At 41.4% G+C, this 13,966-nt stretch overlaps 1 protein-coding gene across 18 annotated transcripts in view; it reads left to right on the top strand.

The window, feature by feature from the left end:
• The window catches only part of ZNF438 (zinc finger protein 438), a 152,912-nt gene extending 141,525 nt beyond the window's left edge, over positions 1–11,387 (top strand). For 17 of the 18 annotated variants that reach the window (XM_039839726.1, XM_039839725.1, XM_039839743.1 and 14 more), the window contains 2 exons: positions 7,308–9,081; positions 10,398–11,387. In XM_039839726.1, the coding sequence (XP_039695660.1) occupies positions 7,308–9,081; positions 10,398–11,025 (2,402 nt within the window). In that variant the 3' untranslated portion in view covers positions 11,026–11,387. Of the gene's footprint in view, positions 1–3,187; positions 3,207–7,307; positions 9,082–10,397 lie in introns of those variants that run through there. The other variant, XM_039839744.1, reaches the window with a different exon arrangement.
• The last annotated feature ends 2,579 nt before the right edge of the window (positions 11,388–13,966 follow it).

The raw sequence follows: 13,966 nt of genomic DNA, 5'->3' as shown, positions 1-13,966 counted from the left end.
GTACATATAACAGAAATTTGCAACTCAAGTTATTGTGGGGATGAAATGAGATAATACATGTGAAGTATTTTGCACAGTGCTTGACGTAGAATATTCCTTATCATTAGAATAATGTTTAAGAAACAGTATCGATAAGTGCTAGGAAATAAAGAAGCTCTGGTGCTCAGGAAAGAGAATTCTTTTTCTTGCTAAGGGAGGTGATGAATTCACTGTTTGGCAAGACAGCTCATAAAGGCCTGTGCTGAAGGGAAGGTGTTGTTATAGGAGGGAGTCAGGTAAAAGCATAGTTCAGCAGAGCAAGTGTGCCAGGAGAACAGACAGAACTAAACTCAGGATACAAGATACCCAACTGAGAATGTGCTTGTTTCCTTTGTATAGTGTCATATTTCCTGAAATTTGGGTCCTGGATATGATGGCTCTAGGAGGTCTTAGTGCTACAGATATGTGGACTAGAAATGACATGTGGCACCCTGTATCCTTAGAAACAAAAGAACATTCGTGCCTGTGCAGCACGCCTTACAGTGCACTCTCCTCAGTCAGCGCTTGCTAAATTCCTGTTGCTCTGTTGCTGCAGTGCCTTGGGGAGAGGGTAGGCGATGGCTAAATGTGTTTACAGGGTTCTTCAACAAAATTAAGTTGAGCTCTTCTGTGTTATGAGGCATTTCTTTTATCTCAGACGTCTCCAGGGTTTTACCATATTTATTTTAGCCCAAGACCATCCTTGGGAAACAGTTTGAACCTCAACTGGAATTTATTATTTGAAAGCCAAGTAGGAGAGAAAAAAGGGACGCCAACAAATAAAATTGAAAATAGGCTTTTTCAGTTTAGTAAAATTAAAAACTAAACAACACCTCAAATTTCGGCTGTGTAGTGGCTAAGATTTGGCAGCTCTTGGGTCCAGGAGCCTGTTGCAAGAGCAGGGACACTCCTCTCTCTCTCTACCTGCACCCTGCTCCGTGGGTAGCGTAGGCCTGTGGGCCCCAACAGATGGAATCGTGGAGTCGTGCCCACACTAATGAAAGGACAAGCTCCAGGAACAGCTTTGTTCAGAAGCAATAAAGGAGGCCTTGATTCTGCCTGTGGAAATTAGGAAGTGAGTTGTTTGCAGCTGACTAGAGAGTTGCCTTCCCCATATACTTGTCTCTTGTACTTGCCAGCTGTGCTGCGGAGCAGTTTGATCAAGCTGGCTCAGACGGTGGCACTGAGTACCACGGAGCCCTCATTCTTCCCTCTGCTGCCTCTTAACATGCAACCAGTGTCCATCAGATTAAATTCTTTGGTGGTAACGGAGGGAGCGGAGGAAGACACACGTTGCACTTTCTCTAAACAAATATCTGGCAGCCTCTTTGGATTTGTCACAATCTTATCGATAGTAAAAACCTACTTTTACCTTCAAAGGAGTATTAATTTTCCACAAGTTCTCTTCTAAGTGGGCTTTCAGAAAGAATCGTTTAATGGTAATTGGAAGTTTGGGATATGGCAAGCCATTTTCATTTAAAATTTTATTTTATTTTTCCAAAACATTCAGAGATAATATATTTTGGAGTTAATTAAGGCAACTTGTATATAATTTTTTCCCTTTAGAGGGGAGAATGAAGGAGAGGAGAGTCATTGCTTCATATTGGAATGGGACAGAGGACTTTGGCACATTATTTAACTTCCTCAAGCCTTGTTCTTCTTAATTTATAAGAGGGGAAAATAATATTTTTTCGCAGGGTTTTCATGAAGGTTCAATTAAAAGACCTAGCACAGATTCTAGACCTTAATAAGGACTCAGTATCTGTTAGTTTCCCCGTAATCCACAGTTAGATCACTGTCTGTAAATGTCACTTTTCAAAAGATTTTTAATATGCTTAACATATTAAAAACAGCTCATATTTAAAATCCTAATATTAAGTATTCATGTTGTATAATTGTGCAAAATTAATTTTACTGAGTGAGCCTTTTATATTTTCAGTTAATAAAAGTCCATGTTTAGTGCCTGAGAGCCCTGTGAGTCTCTTAAACTGTGTTATGGGTAATTTTGCAGGATTTTCAAAAGTTATGAATGTCAGTGGAAATTTCTACCTCTCAATTTTTAGTGCAGATCTGTAATTTAGTAGGTGATAGGTAAGGGATTTTTGGTCACTCCTTCTGTGAAAGGCCTTGTAAGTTTGTAGTGGAGTAAACCACTATTGTAGCCGTGTTGCAAAAAAGACTTCCTACAATCATACCATCTTAGCGGTATAGAGTTTTAAAATTTAAATGGCATTTTCAGCTTCTCTAAAAACTCCTATTCAAACTACTTTGAAAAGGAAAAAAAAAAAAGCCTGTGGTGATTCTAGCATAACTGACCTTTATTCCAAATTGCCTTGTTTTATTCTAAAGAACCAAATGTTTAGAGGAACAATTCTCAGAACCCCAATTGTCCTTGGGATGTAATGAGCTCTGATACTTCTGGAGGCTTAACTCTGGGGGGTAGTTATGCACTGCCTGTCAGATTATCAGATTAGTTTCCTTATCATTAGCATTTCTTGTCATTAAGTAAGCAAGGAAAATAAAAAACAGGAGACATTCTCTTTGTGTAATCTAGACAGTCATTTATTCATACATACACACTTAACACATCATGAATATCCCCAAAGATACCCTATTAAAAAACAAATAGGAGAGCTTTCCTTTTCCTTTCATTCATTTAACAAATATTTATAAGCATCCCCTGTATGCCAGGCAGAGAATATCCTGTGGAGAATGAGCACTTACCCCATCCTGACCTTAGTTCTCCCAGGTCCCCGCCCCAAAGCCCACAACTACTACTTGTTTCTTTTGTTTCTTTTCGGAGATATCCTATGCATGTACAGGAATATATTTGTGTGTGTATCTCACTAACTGATAGCATACTATAAATCTCATATCTTGGAGAGAATTCCATATCAGTCTATTTCTTTCTTTTTAACTGATGCAGAGTATTACATTGTACGGTTATGATGATTCTATCAGTACCCTATTGCTGGACATTTAAGTAATTCCTAGGGTTTTGTTTTGTTTTGTTTTATTCTCTTTTTCTGGCCTTTCCTTCTTTCTCCTGCCTTGCATTTCTTTTAACACATCAGTTTCATTCCCTGTGGCTTCATCCTTAATGTAATGATTCTAGGAAACGGAACTCGACACACCTTCATGGAGAGCCGTGGCTTGTATGTACTTCCAGTAGATCTCGGCGAGCATGAGTGAGTTAAATTTACCCATAAGGCCTTATCTTTTCATCCCATAGATTGCTTGTGATCAGCTTGTGATCATTGGTCATGAAGCCAACTGGTAAACTTGTCAGCCTCAGTATCCACTTCTTTAAATTATAGAGAACTTGAGGAGAACTAACTCTGTTTGGCAGGCCCCATACCTGTCATCTAGGACTCTGTCGTTTCAATTGCCCAGGCTGCTCACCGATCGGTATTCTCCCTTGCTGAGACCTAAGTTACTCTAAAGGGTTTTTTTTTTCCTCCTTGACCACAGTTGGCCTCCCTTTCTTTTGAATGTCATTGCTCTTCCTGTGTGATTTTATTTCCACTATAGTGTAGAAACTTTTGAAGACCAGCGGAAACACATTAACTTTAAATGCATCATAATTAGCTCACTCTTTTTTGGAATGGCTCTGTAAAGTATATCTAGTCTCATTTCTGGAAATCTTAGTTGTCAGAAGATCGCTTTTACACTTGGTCATAAAAAATAGGAGGCCCCTGCCCAACTTAAATCTGTAGAAACTCCAAGCTGACCTTGACCACTGGTTGTTGCTTCAGCTGCATCTTCTGTTCTTTGTTATTTCTGCTCCTCTTCATGTTGACGTGACCATCTGCTGCTTCTGACGCTGTTTTTCCATTTCTAGTCGATTGTCTTTGCACTCTAATCCCCTTCTTTTTCCCTCTATGTCTGTTTTCTTTAAAGCATTTTCTCCTTCAGAGCTTGCTTATTTCTTTGACTATTTTAGTTTGTACCACAGCAGCATAAATTACTGTTCTCTCTTATTTCCTCGACAGATCAATCAGTTGGCCTCACTTATCCCTTTATTTTAAATGGTTTTATCATGGTGCTAACCCATTGCCTTATTCTGTCAGTGAGTGAAATTAAATTGGGGAAAAAAAAGTTCCAGTGATATATTCTCTATTTCTTTTTTAATTTTTAAAATTTGGAAATGTTAAAGTTTGCTTTTAAATTATCTTTTTGTTTGATATTTTAGAAAATTCTCTAGGCTCAATCTATAAATTCTTTATTTCGGCCATTAATCACTTTATTGCCACTTACAAATTCAAAAAGTAATTATTACATTTCTATCACCTGCCCAGCACTATTCCAGGCCCTGAAGATACAGGCAAACCCCCTGCCCTCAAGGAATTTATGTCCTAGGGAGTGGTGGACCATAATATAATCCATAAGATGGAGCAAGTGTGGTAGAGAAAATTGAAACAGGAAAGAGGGTAGGGATTTCAGAATGGAAGTACAATTTTAAATAAGGTGGTCAGAGAAGAGCTCACAGGGAAGAGGCCATTTGAGCAAAACTTGAAGTACTGCTGCAAGTTCTGGGGTTTATCAAGAAGAGTGTCTGGGCAGCGAGAGCAGCAAGTGCAAAGACTGAGGAAATGGGTATGTGGCACATTTAAAGAACAGCAAAGACGCCACCATGGCTGGAGAGAAGCAGGTGCATTAGAGAAGCTCCCATAATGGCAGGAGGCCTTTTCAGGCCTTTGACTTTGGCTCTGAGACGAAGAGCCACCAGACCGTTTTGAGCAGACAAGCAAAGCGATGTGCTGTGATATATTATTGTTACATATTATGTCAAGAGGATTTATGACTAAAGACAAAGTAGCCTTTCTTCCAGCTTTTCTTGTTGTAAATATTTCGTGCTCAGTGAATTAGGTCACAGGGGTCCCCAATCACCAGGCCGCGGACCCGTACCGGTTCGTGGCCTGTTAGGAGCTGCACCGCCCAGCAGGAGGTGAGTGGTGGTTAAGCGAGTAAAGTTTCATCTGTTTGCAGCCGCTCCCCAGCGCTGGCATCACTGCCTCAGCTCCACCTCAGATCATCAGGCATTAGATTCTCATAGGAGCACTGGTCCCTAGTGCCAAAAAGGTTGGGGACCACTGAATTAGGAGCATGAACTAGATACAAGTGACCCCATGTTTTCTTTTCTTCTTCATCCCTGCTCTGTTGTGTAGATGCAGAGACCCCTATTATCATTATTAATTATTTAATAATCCCTGTCTCTAGGTAACCAAAAGCTCTCAATAATTTTAAGCTTTCTGCAAACTCTTGCAATCCCAATTTATTTATTTACATCTTTCTTTAGTACTTCTTTCAAAAAGATGACAGGATGGTGCTTAAAATGGAAGACATCTACATTTAAAGACTATGAAAATAAAACTAAAATATAAATAAAATTAAAAACAGAAGAAGCAAATGTAACAGATCCATCTAGGTGACTATTGTGAAGTCACCAATTTACCCGTGAACTTCGTGGTAGCAAAGCTAAAAAGAGAAACAACAGATTACATAATTATCTTTTTGTGAGTTTTCTAGACTATGGAATTAGTCTTTTTCCTTCTGACTATAATACAGGCTACCACGTGAGATATGTTTTTAATGTACTTTTTCTTCTCCAAACAGTGATTACTTTCTAAAATAAGTTGGTCATTATACATTTCAATCTTATTCGTACTATACTATTTATTTGTCTATTCGGGGAATATTATTTTTGCTGAATCAACTTCCTGCTAAAATTATTAGTTCACTAGTTGTAGACATTAAAATCAAGGTTAATTTAAAAAAATTTTTAATCGTCTCTCACTAGATTGCCAGCGACCTAAGGCAGAAATTGTGTCTGTTTATCTTTGTAGCCTTTGTATCCTTGGCATCCCCAACAGTTAATTCACCCTTTATCCATAACTCCAAAATCTAAAAAGCTCTGAAAACAGGAAATCTTATTAAAAGTTGGGTACCAAAATTCATTCAGAGGCAAAACCTGAACTGACTAAGACTATTTCAAACTATTTGTCCCACTTTTTATGCTTGCTTATTCATAAATTTTACTACATAGTGGAAAGAGTGGTAATAGGCTTAATCGGGGGTGCTCTGCAGTCTTCACTGGGTATATGTAACATTTCATGTATGTATCTTATTACTTTTCTAAAATTTGAAAGTGTAAATTCCAAAACATATTGGGCCCCAAAGATTTTAGAAAAGGGGTTGTGGGCCTGTAATAGCCAAACCCTAGAATAGTGTAGGCACCTAGTAAACATGAGTTGTCTGCAACCAGGCTTTACAACCTCGAGGCCTTAGGAATAAAACAGATGATTCAGTCCTTAGAAGCCGTGCATTGACATGTTTCCTTAATTGTTCTCTTAGAATAGTTGTAATCGTTCTTCCGTAGTAATAAATCCGGAAAGGATGAAGTGTTATAAGTCAGTTAAAATGGTTCCTATTAGTATCCTAGAAGGTGTTTTTGTGTGATTCATGTGTTTTGTTATGTTATCGCTATATCTTTACTTATGTCACATCAGCTTTTTTAATACTGGTGATTTAATTGCACAAGCGCACATAAACAGTTTGAAAGGTGTGAGAAGAAATTCACAAGTCACATGGGGAGACAGCAACAAAGCTAGCATTCAGTCTAGAATTCATCCACTGTGCAAAACAAATCACACTGCCAGTGGGTCAGATGGTGTATCCTAAAATTGAGTGAAAAATGAGTTTGATGCAAGAAACATTTGTTTCATACCAAAGATACCGTGGGAAATATCAAGTTGAATCAAATATCGCCTTCACCTTCACAAAGCTTAAGTTTTATAGGGAAAACTAGTCATGAATATACAGTAACTCAAATACACAGTAGGAACCGCCCAGAGAGGGTGACCAGAGGAGAGACTTTGCAGCTCAGGAAATGAGAAAAGGAGGTGGGGTTGCTCTGGCCTACAAAGATGAATCAGAATTAGGTTATAGAGAGGACGGACTTGGTGGAATAGAGATAGGACAGAGTCCACCCTCTCAAGAAGCTCTGTTTAGTAATAGGGACACGTAAAACAGATGAATTATTAGGGAAACTGGCAAATGTTCCAGTAGAGGCTATGGAGCCATGGAGGAGAATAACAGTCAATCCCTGGGGAAGGTGGTCAGGAGTTGGCCTTCCATCTGGGTGTTGAAAAACACAGGAGCCTTCCCAGAGAGTAAGGGTAGGTCTAGGAATGCATCCCAGGCAGAGTAAATGATGAGATGCTTATTTGCACGCTCCACCACAGGACAGTCACACCATAGTGACGTTTTGCATTGTTTTGTCATTGCAGGTGAATCAGTCATGTCTTTTGGAACAATACAGAGTGGGAAAAATTTGCAGAATAAGAGTCAGTTTAGGACCATTGCACCGAAAATTGTGCCTAAAGTCCTAACATCCAGAGTGCTGTCATGCCATTCACCATCACTCTCTGATCAAGTGAATCCAGGGCCCTCCGTAAGCTCCACGCCACTGGGGGTGCCTGCCCAGAATTATGCTCTGATGCAGGTTGCTGGCCAGGAGGGGACATTTTCTCTCGTTGCCTTGCCGCATGTCGCCTCAGCTCAGCCTGTCCAGAAACCCAGACTGCCCTTGCCTGAAAACCTTAAACTGCCTATTCCTCGATACCAACCCCCAAGAAATAACAAAGGATCAAGAAAGAAACCTGTTCTGAGCTCCTCTGAGAGTGGCTGTAGCAAACCTCCTGCCCAAACCCAGACGTCCCCTTCTCCACCTGATCATCCTGAACCCCCGCCCCCACCAAGTCCGTCTGAGCCAGTGCTGTCGCTGGACCAAGCCCAAGCTAATGTCAGTATGACTATGCTGACTGATGGAGGTGGCCATGAAGACTCTCGACCTCCAGTAACCAATGACCATGGAGATCCAAGCCTTCCTGACACCGTAACATCCTCCACGCCAGAGGAACCCTGCGCCAAGCCGGGCCTCACAAAGATTTCAGGGAAAGAAAACTTTGCAAGCAAGGAAACATCCAGTACATCTTCAGCTATCGTCAGTGAAAAGCATAAAGAACAAGTCGATCTTGCAAAAGGCGCCATGAAGTTATCGCCAGCTATTTTGGGCGGTGCACTTCAGTTGATCCCCTCAGTCCCCAAAGGTAAACTGCCCATTTTACCATACTCAAGGATGAAAACGACAGAGGTTTACAAAAATGAGTCAGATATTAACATTGCAGATTTTTCTTCACCTGGGCTCAGGGCGGACTCCATCACAGAAGGCTTTAACACAGCCACCAAAATGGCCAACAACTTGCTGGGTCCACAGGTGTCAAAGCAGAGTCCAGCCACCAAACTGGACCTCAACCACAAAACAAAACTGAATGGTGGGACAACGAAGAGAAAAGGAAGAAAACTAAAGGTACCAGATGAAATTTTGGCATTTCAGGGGAAAAGGAGGAAATGTAAAAGAATGAAAAATGATTCCCAAGATTCCAGAGACCAAAAACCTGGGGCTATGAAAAAATATCGTAGTATTATGCCTAAACCTGTCATTGTCATGCCCACTTTGGCTCCCCTCACTTCTCCTGCAGCTATGTTACAATCCCAAAGGCCCAGCAGCCTGGGACAGGACATTTTGTTAAATAATTCACTCACTTCTAAATATCTTGGCTGTAAGCAGGACAATAGCCCTTCTCCTAAGCCCAGCTCTGCATTCAGAAATGGATTCTCTGGCATTAAGAAACCTTGGCACAGATGTCCTGTCTGTAACCACCACTTCCAGTTCAAACAGCACCTTCGAGACCACATGAATACACACACTAACAGACGGCCCTACAGTTGTCGGATTTGTCGCAAGGCATATGTGCGTTCTGGCAGCCTGAGCACACACATGAAACTTCATCACGGTGAGAACCGGCTGAAGAAACTCGTGTGCTGCGAATTTTGTGCAAAAGTGTTTGGTCACGTCAGAGTCTATTTCGGCCATCTGAAAGAAGTGCATAGGGTTGTCATCAGCACCGAGCCGTCCCCCAGCGAACTGCAGGCAGAGGACGTGCCGAAGAACAGAGACAGAGATGTGACTGTGCGAGGGACGGAGGGGTCCGTGCCAAGGTGAGTGCCGGTGGGATGGGAGCCGGGCAGGAAAGTCTGTATGGATTCGGGCTGCGGGCTAAGATTTCACCTTCAGAAAGAAGTTTTTAAAAACATCTCAGATTAAAATTTCATGAAGTAGCTACCTCTTCCCCTAGTTCTGTGCAGAATGATCTCATTTCTCGTTGGTTTCTGGTCAGTCATGATTCGTAGTAACTCTAACCCCTGTAAACTAGGCCGCGAGTGCCTGTGTGAGGTCTGCTGGAGACAATCAGGTGAGAGATGATTTTTCCATCTGAAAAATGAAATAGTAAATATTATATATAGTTCCTGGTATTCTTTACAAATCATTTCCCCAAAAATGGTGTCTACAGGACTTATATCTAAATGACATAATTCACCCCAGAACGTGACATGACCCGTGGTGGCGCCTCACTGTGGGTGTGCTGCGCTGACCACTCCCGGAGGCATCCAGACCTCTGACCCTCTACATTTGCCCTGTTTTTCCTGTCAGGCCAGATTAACTTTTTCCTGTGTCATTCCCTTTTACAGGTACTGCTTCCTAACAGTATAAACAAACAGGCCGAGTCATCTGTCAGCCTGGCAGGCAGGACTTTCTCAGGGCAATGCTCTCCTCTCGTCCACTTTCTACTAGACGACAGGGAGTTTCATGAAACTGAGTTCTCTTTGGCGCCATGAAAATGAAACATTGTCCAACGCTAGATTCTATGCCCCTTGTCATTCTTAATTGTTCTAAATACTTTTTATTCAGTTTCAGCTTACTCTGTCAAGTTCGTTAAAAATAAGGATTTCTCCCTGGCTTTTCTTTAGTTTCTCTGTTTTTCTTTAGGCATTTGTTTCCTTTTAGATACCTTTGCCTTTTGCTAATGTACATAGCAGCCTCCCTAAAGAAATCTCACTTGTTAATTGTTTTCCTATAGTCTATTTTGATTTTTCGGTAAAATGTCTAAAATGCACCTGGCGTTCAAGGTTAGAGAGGGCAACAGTGGGCGGTATGGGACCTTCACCTTGGGCCGAACCAAGCGCGTTCCTGGAGCGCCTCGCCTGGGACCGCCTGGCTCTCTCGTGGAGCACACCTGTTCCTGTAGTAACGGGTGCTTTGCTAGCTCTCCAGCCGCGGAGGGAATGAACCTGAGGAGTGACAGTGGGGTTTACTACGCCTCTGCCGAAGGGCTCCCCGCGCTCCCCCGTCTACCCACTCTCGTGCTCCTCCTCAGTGCGTGTGTTTTAGATCCTTGACAGCTAAGAGCTGAAGGGAAAGGTTCCGACTGTGTCGTTCCATGAAATTCATATATTGCTGTTTTTCCCCTTTTTAGAGAAAACAAGCCAAGCCTAGAAGACGACCTCCTTCTAAACCAGGCAGACGAAGTCAAATTACAAATCAAATGTGGCCGCTGTCAGATCACTGCCCAGTCTTTTGCCGAAATAAAGTTTCATTTACTTTATGTTCATGGAGAGGAAATTCAGGGCAGGCTGCAGGAGGAAATCTCCCCAGGAAGCCAAGCTGCTCAGGAAGAGCTGGTTAAACGTGCCGCTCCTTCCTGGAAACAATATCCTGAAAGAAGAAAGCTGCCGAAGCATTGGCCCTCCAATGAGGAAGCGCATGCACTTCCTAAATTGAAAAGGCAACTCCCCCTCCATCATCAGAATGATGTGGAAATAGTTAAGAAAAACGAAGGTGCCCAGCCAGGACCCAGGAAGCCCGGAGAAGACCCACAGGGCCCTGCGCTTCCCAGCCCTTACTCAGCTCTGCTTCGGTCCCATGCGGGCTTTAACTGTGTCCTGTGTACCCAGACACTGGGGAGGAAGGAAGACCTGCTCCTGCACTGGGAGCAGCAGCACAAGTGCGAGGACCCGCCCAGACTCTGGAGGATTCTGGATGCACTGTCCAACCAGGGCGTGTGCGAACCTCCCACCAAACTGCAGAGCGAAGCCCTGGAGTGAGGAGGGGCTAAAGAGTTCTGTATCACCTTTCTCCCCAAGCGTTTTGTTTTATGGTGGTGCTTAATTATAAAAATCAAATAAGTTCGGATCAGTGCTGATGAGCAGAAGGATTTTGTACATAATTTTATTTTCTTATGAAATATATATATTATATATGCATCAAGGGCATCTACATATATATGTATATATAGATGCATATTTTTCTAACCATATGCAGTTTTCTTTTAAATTCTATGTATTAACTGTCAATGTATTAACTTTATTCTGGTATCAATAAAAATATCAAAATTTGGAGATTGAAATGTATAGAATTATAGGCTGTTCTTCAAATATAATTTTCAGTAAAAATGTGTTTGAGTGTATGTCCTTTTGTTCAGATGTTTTCTGTTTAAGTAGGTTGACAAATGTGAGAATTTCTAGGTGGCAAAATTATTTCAGTCTCAACCATAGTATACTGTTATTTATGATTCTCTGATTTATTTGAATATGCTATACAGAACAGTGTATTTAGTAAGGTTCTCATTGACCATAATTTAGAATCCATGTTTTCAGGACTCATTTTTTAAAATTCTGTTTTCTTGACTGCACATTGCTTTGTAGGTTAGATGTTGGTAAGTTTTATAGCTGTAGTGTTTCACATCAAAGTAATCAAAAAATTTTTAGTACTTCAGCTAACAAAAAAATCCACTTTTTTAGTTAAAAGTTATTTTCAAATAATTTTTGGGCCAAAAAATTTACAACCTGGAAAGTGAACTAGATAGTTCATTCCAGATGTTTAGGTGTCTCAGCTGCTTCCCCTCCCTCCCTAGTAACTTCGGAGGGTTGTCAGTAGCTGATCATTTTAGACGCAATGGTGCATTTCAAGCCCGGGTTCTCTTTGAAAGTCAGGAGTAAATGATCGCCTCTTCAGTTCCTGAGAAATTACCTCAAATCAAAAAAGTTGCCATTTTAAGTTTCTGGCCATCTGGCTGCAAAACCATTTTCTTGAAACGGGGGAGTTTGAGCTCTCATCCTGCTAAAATTTCAGCCTTTAATGAAAACATCGTGCATATGGCCAGCCCTTTTTGCCTGAAGCTCAGCCCAGGCATCATCATAACGTTTTTCTGTGCTAAACCAAGTTACCTCAGCAGAGGAAGAACTAAATTCTAATTGATAAGCTAGTGGGTCTTAAGTCATCTTTTTTAATGTCTGAGTTTAAAAGCAAGTGTTCATAGACAGCTATGGCTCAAATAGTACAAAAAGGGAAAAATCCTTGGCTTTTTGCAAATAGTTTTATAAATTTGAGAATAAGAGGGTAGGTATGAAAACCTCTGAAAAAATTTGCTGTGGTTTATCAACTGATTATTCTCTACCCAGTTGCACACGTCTACTGTGCAATATATTTAGAACTGGGTTATTAATGAAACAGCTTTACCATTCAGTGCACTATCTAGTTTCTTTTGGGAAGAATGATCTTAAAGACTCTAAAAGAAATGAATCTACATAGAATACTATTCGAATTGAAACTATCAAATAATTTGAATTGAAATTATAAAATAATTCATAGTTGGCTCGGTCCTCAGATCCTAAGCAGTATTTCCAGAATACTGACCAGTTGGCCAAGTGCAGAAGAGTGAGTCTGGAGTATGTGTGGGGGTCAAGGTGTGGGGGCAGAAGGAAAGTCTGAAGTCCCCAAGGTCATGGAGACACCGCCCGAGACCAGCGTTTAAACACATATTCCCATAGCAAGGGCAAGACAGCGAGAGCAGAGAGAGTCTCTGGAAAGAAGTGGAGAATTAGGAATGGGACGGAGAACAGAAATAGGGAGCTAAGACTAAGTGCTCTGGCTGGATCCCCTTCTCATCAGGACATTTATCTGTACAGGTGGGAGGAATGTGTGGCACTCGTCTTTAAGAAACTCTTCCTAAGAGAGAAGGAAGCTTGCAGTGCAGAGGGGCCTCACTGGGTGTAGGGGTTCATGCAGAATAAAATGTTTGTTATCGCTCTCAGCTTCTAGAAACACTCCCCCGTGTTAACAGTAGGAACAGCCCCAGTGCCTTAAAAGTAGCACTTCTTCAGTGAGACTGGTGGGAGGAAGTAGAAGGAAAAGGGAGACTAATTCAGCTAAAGGAATTTCCGGGACAGCTCAAATTGATAAGCCAGTAGGTATTCATTGGTATGCCTGCCTTGGGTATAGGCATGTTTTAGGCATAGGTCCAACCTGCATGCTTAACCTAAAGGCGGTGAGGTGTAGAAGTGCTGTGATGCTTACTCCGTGGGACCTTGAGAGAGTCACCTTCCTAAGGCTCTAGTCCCTCGTCTATAAAATGAGTGATGAACCCACCTCAAGGCATTGTTGTGAAGTGTAATGAGACACAAATGAAATGACTGGCACGTGGGCTATGTAGTAACTGGGGGCTAATATTTATTATGCTTTTGATCAGACTAGAAAGAAAGAGGTTTGTTACACAATAGATCATTTGAAACAATTCAGGTAAGCCTCAAGTCCAGAATTCAAGGATAAAAACTACTAGGACCACAGAAATTTGCATCTTTGCATAAAAAGTATATTTTAATTCTTAAATAATAGAGCAGATTTGGATTGTATGGAGGTTTGGTGTGTAATTTAATCAATATAGAAAGCCAAGTTCACTGAATTATATGTCCTTCCCAGGCTCCACTTCAGGCCATGTATCGCTCCCTGCAGCTGCCCCTCTTGCCTTTCCATGGCCCTGGCCTAGCTCATCACAGTGTCCACCTCAGTGTCCTGAACTTGACTGTGGACTTCTCTACTTCTCACACTAGACCATAAGCCTCTTGAGGACAGGTATTGTTGTCTGTTTATTAGATAGCCCCAGAGAGTCTAGCACCTGACATGGAGTAGTGCATGAGATTTGTTGCAAAAATGGATACATTAGCTAAATACAAACAGAATCGCCATTTCCATTTTTACGAATAAATC

Source organism: Pteropus medius, unplaced genomic scaffold (genome assembly GCF_902729225.1).
Source record: "Pteropus medius unplaced genomic scaffold, Ma_sr-lr_union100, whole genome shotgun sequence".
NCBI lineage: Eukaryota > Metazoa > Chordata > Mammalia > Chiroptera > Pteropodidae > Pteropus > Pteropus medius.
The sequence above is the reverse complement of the archived record's forward strand: the minus strand, read 5'-3'. Positions and strand labels throughout refer to the sequence as shown.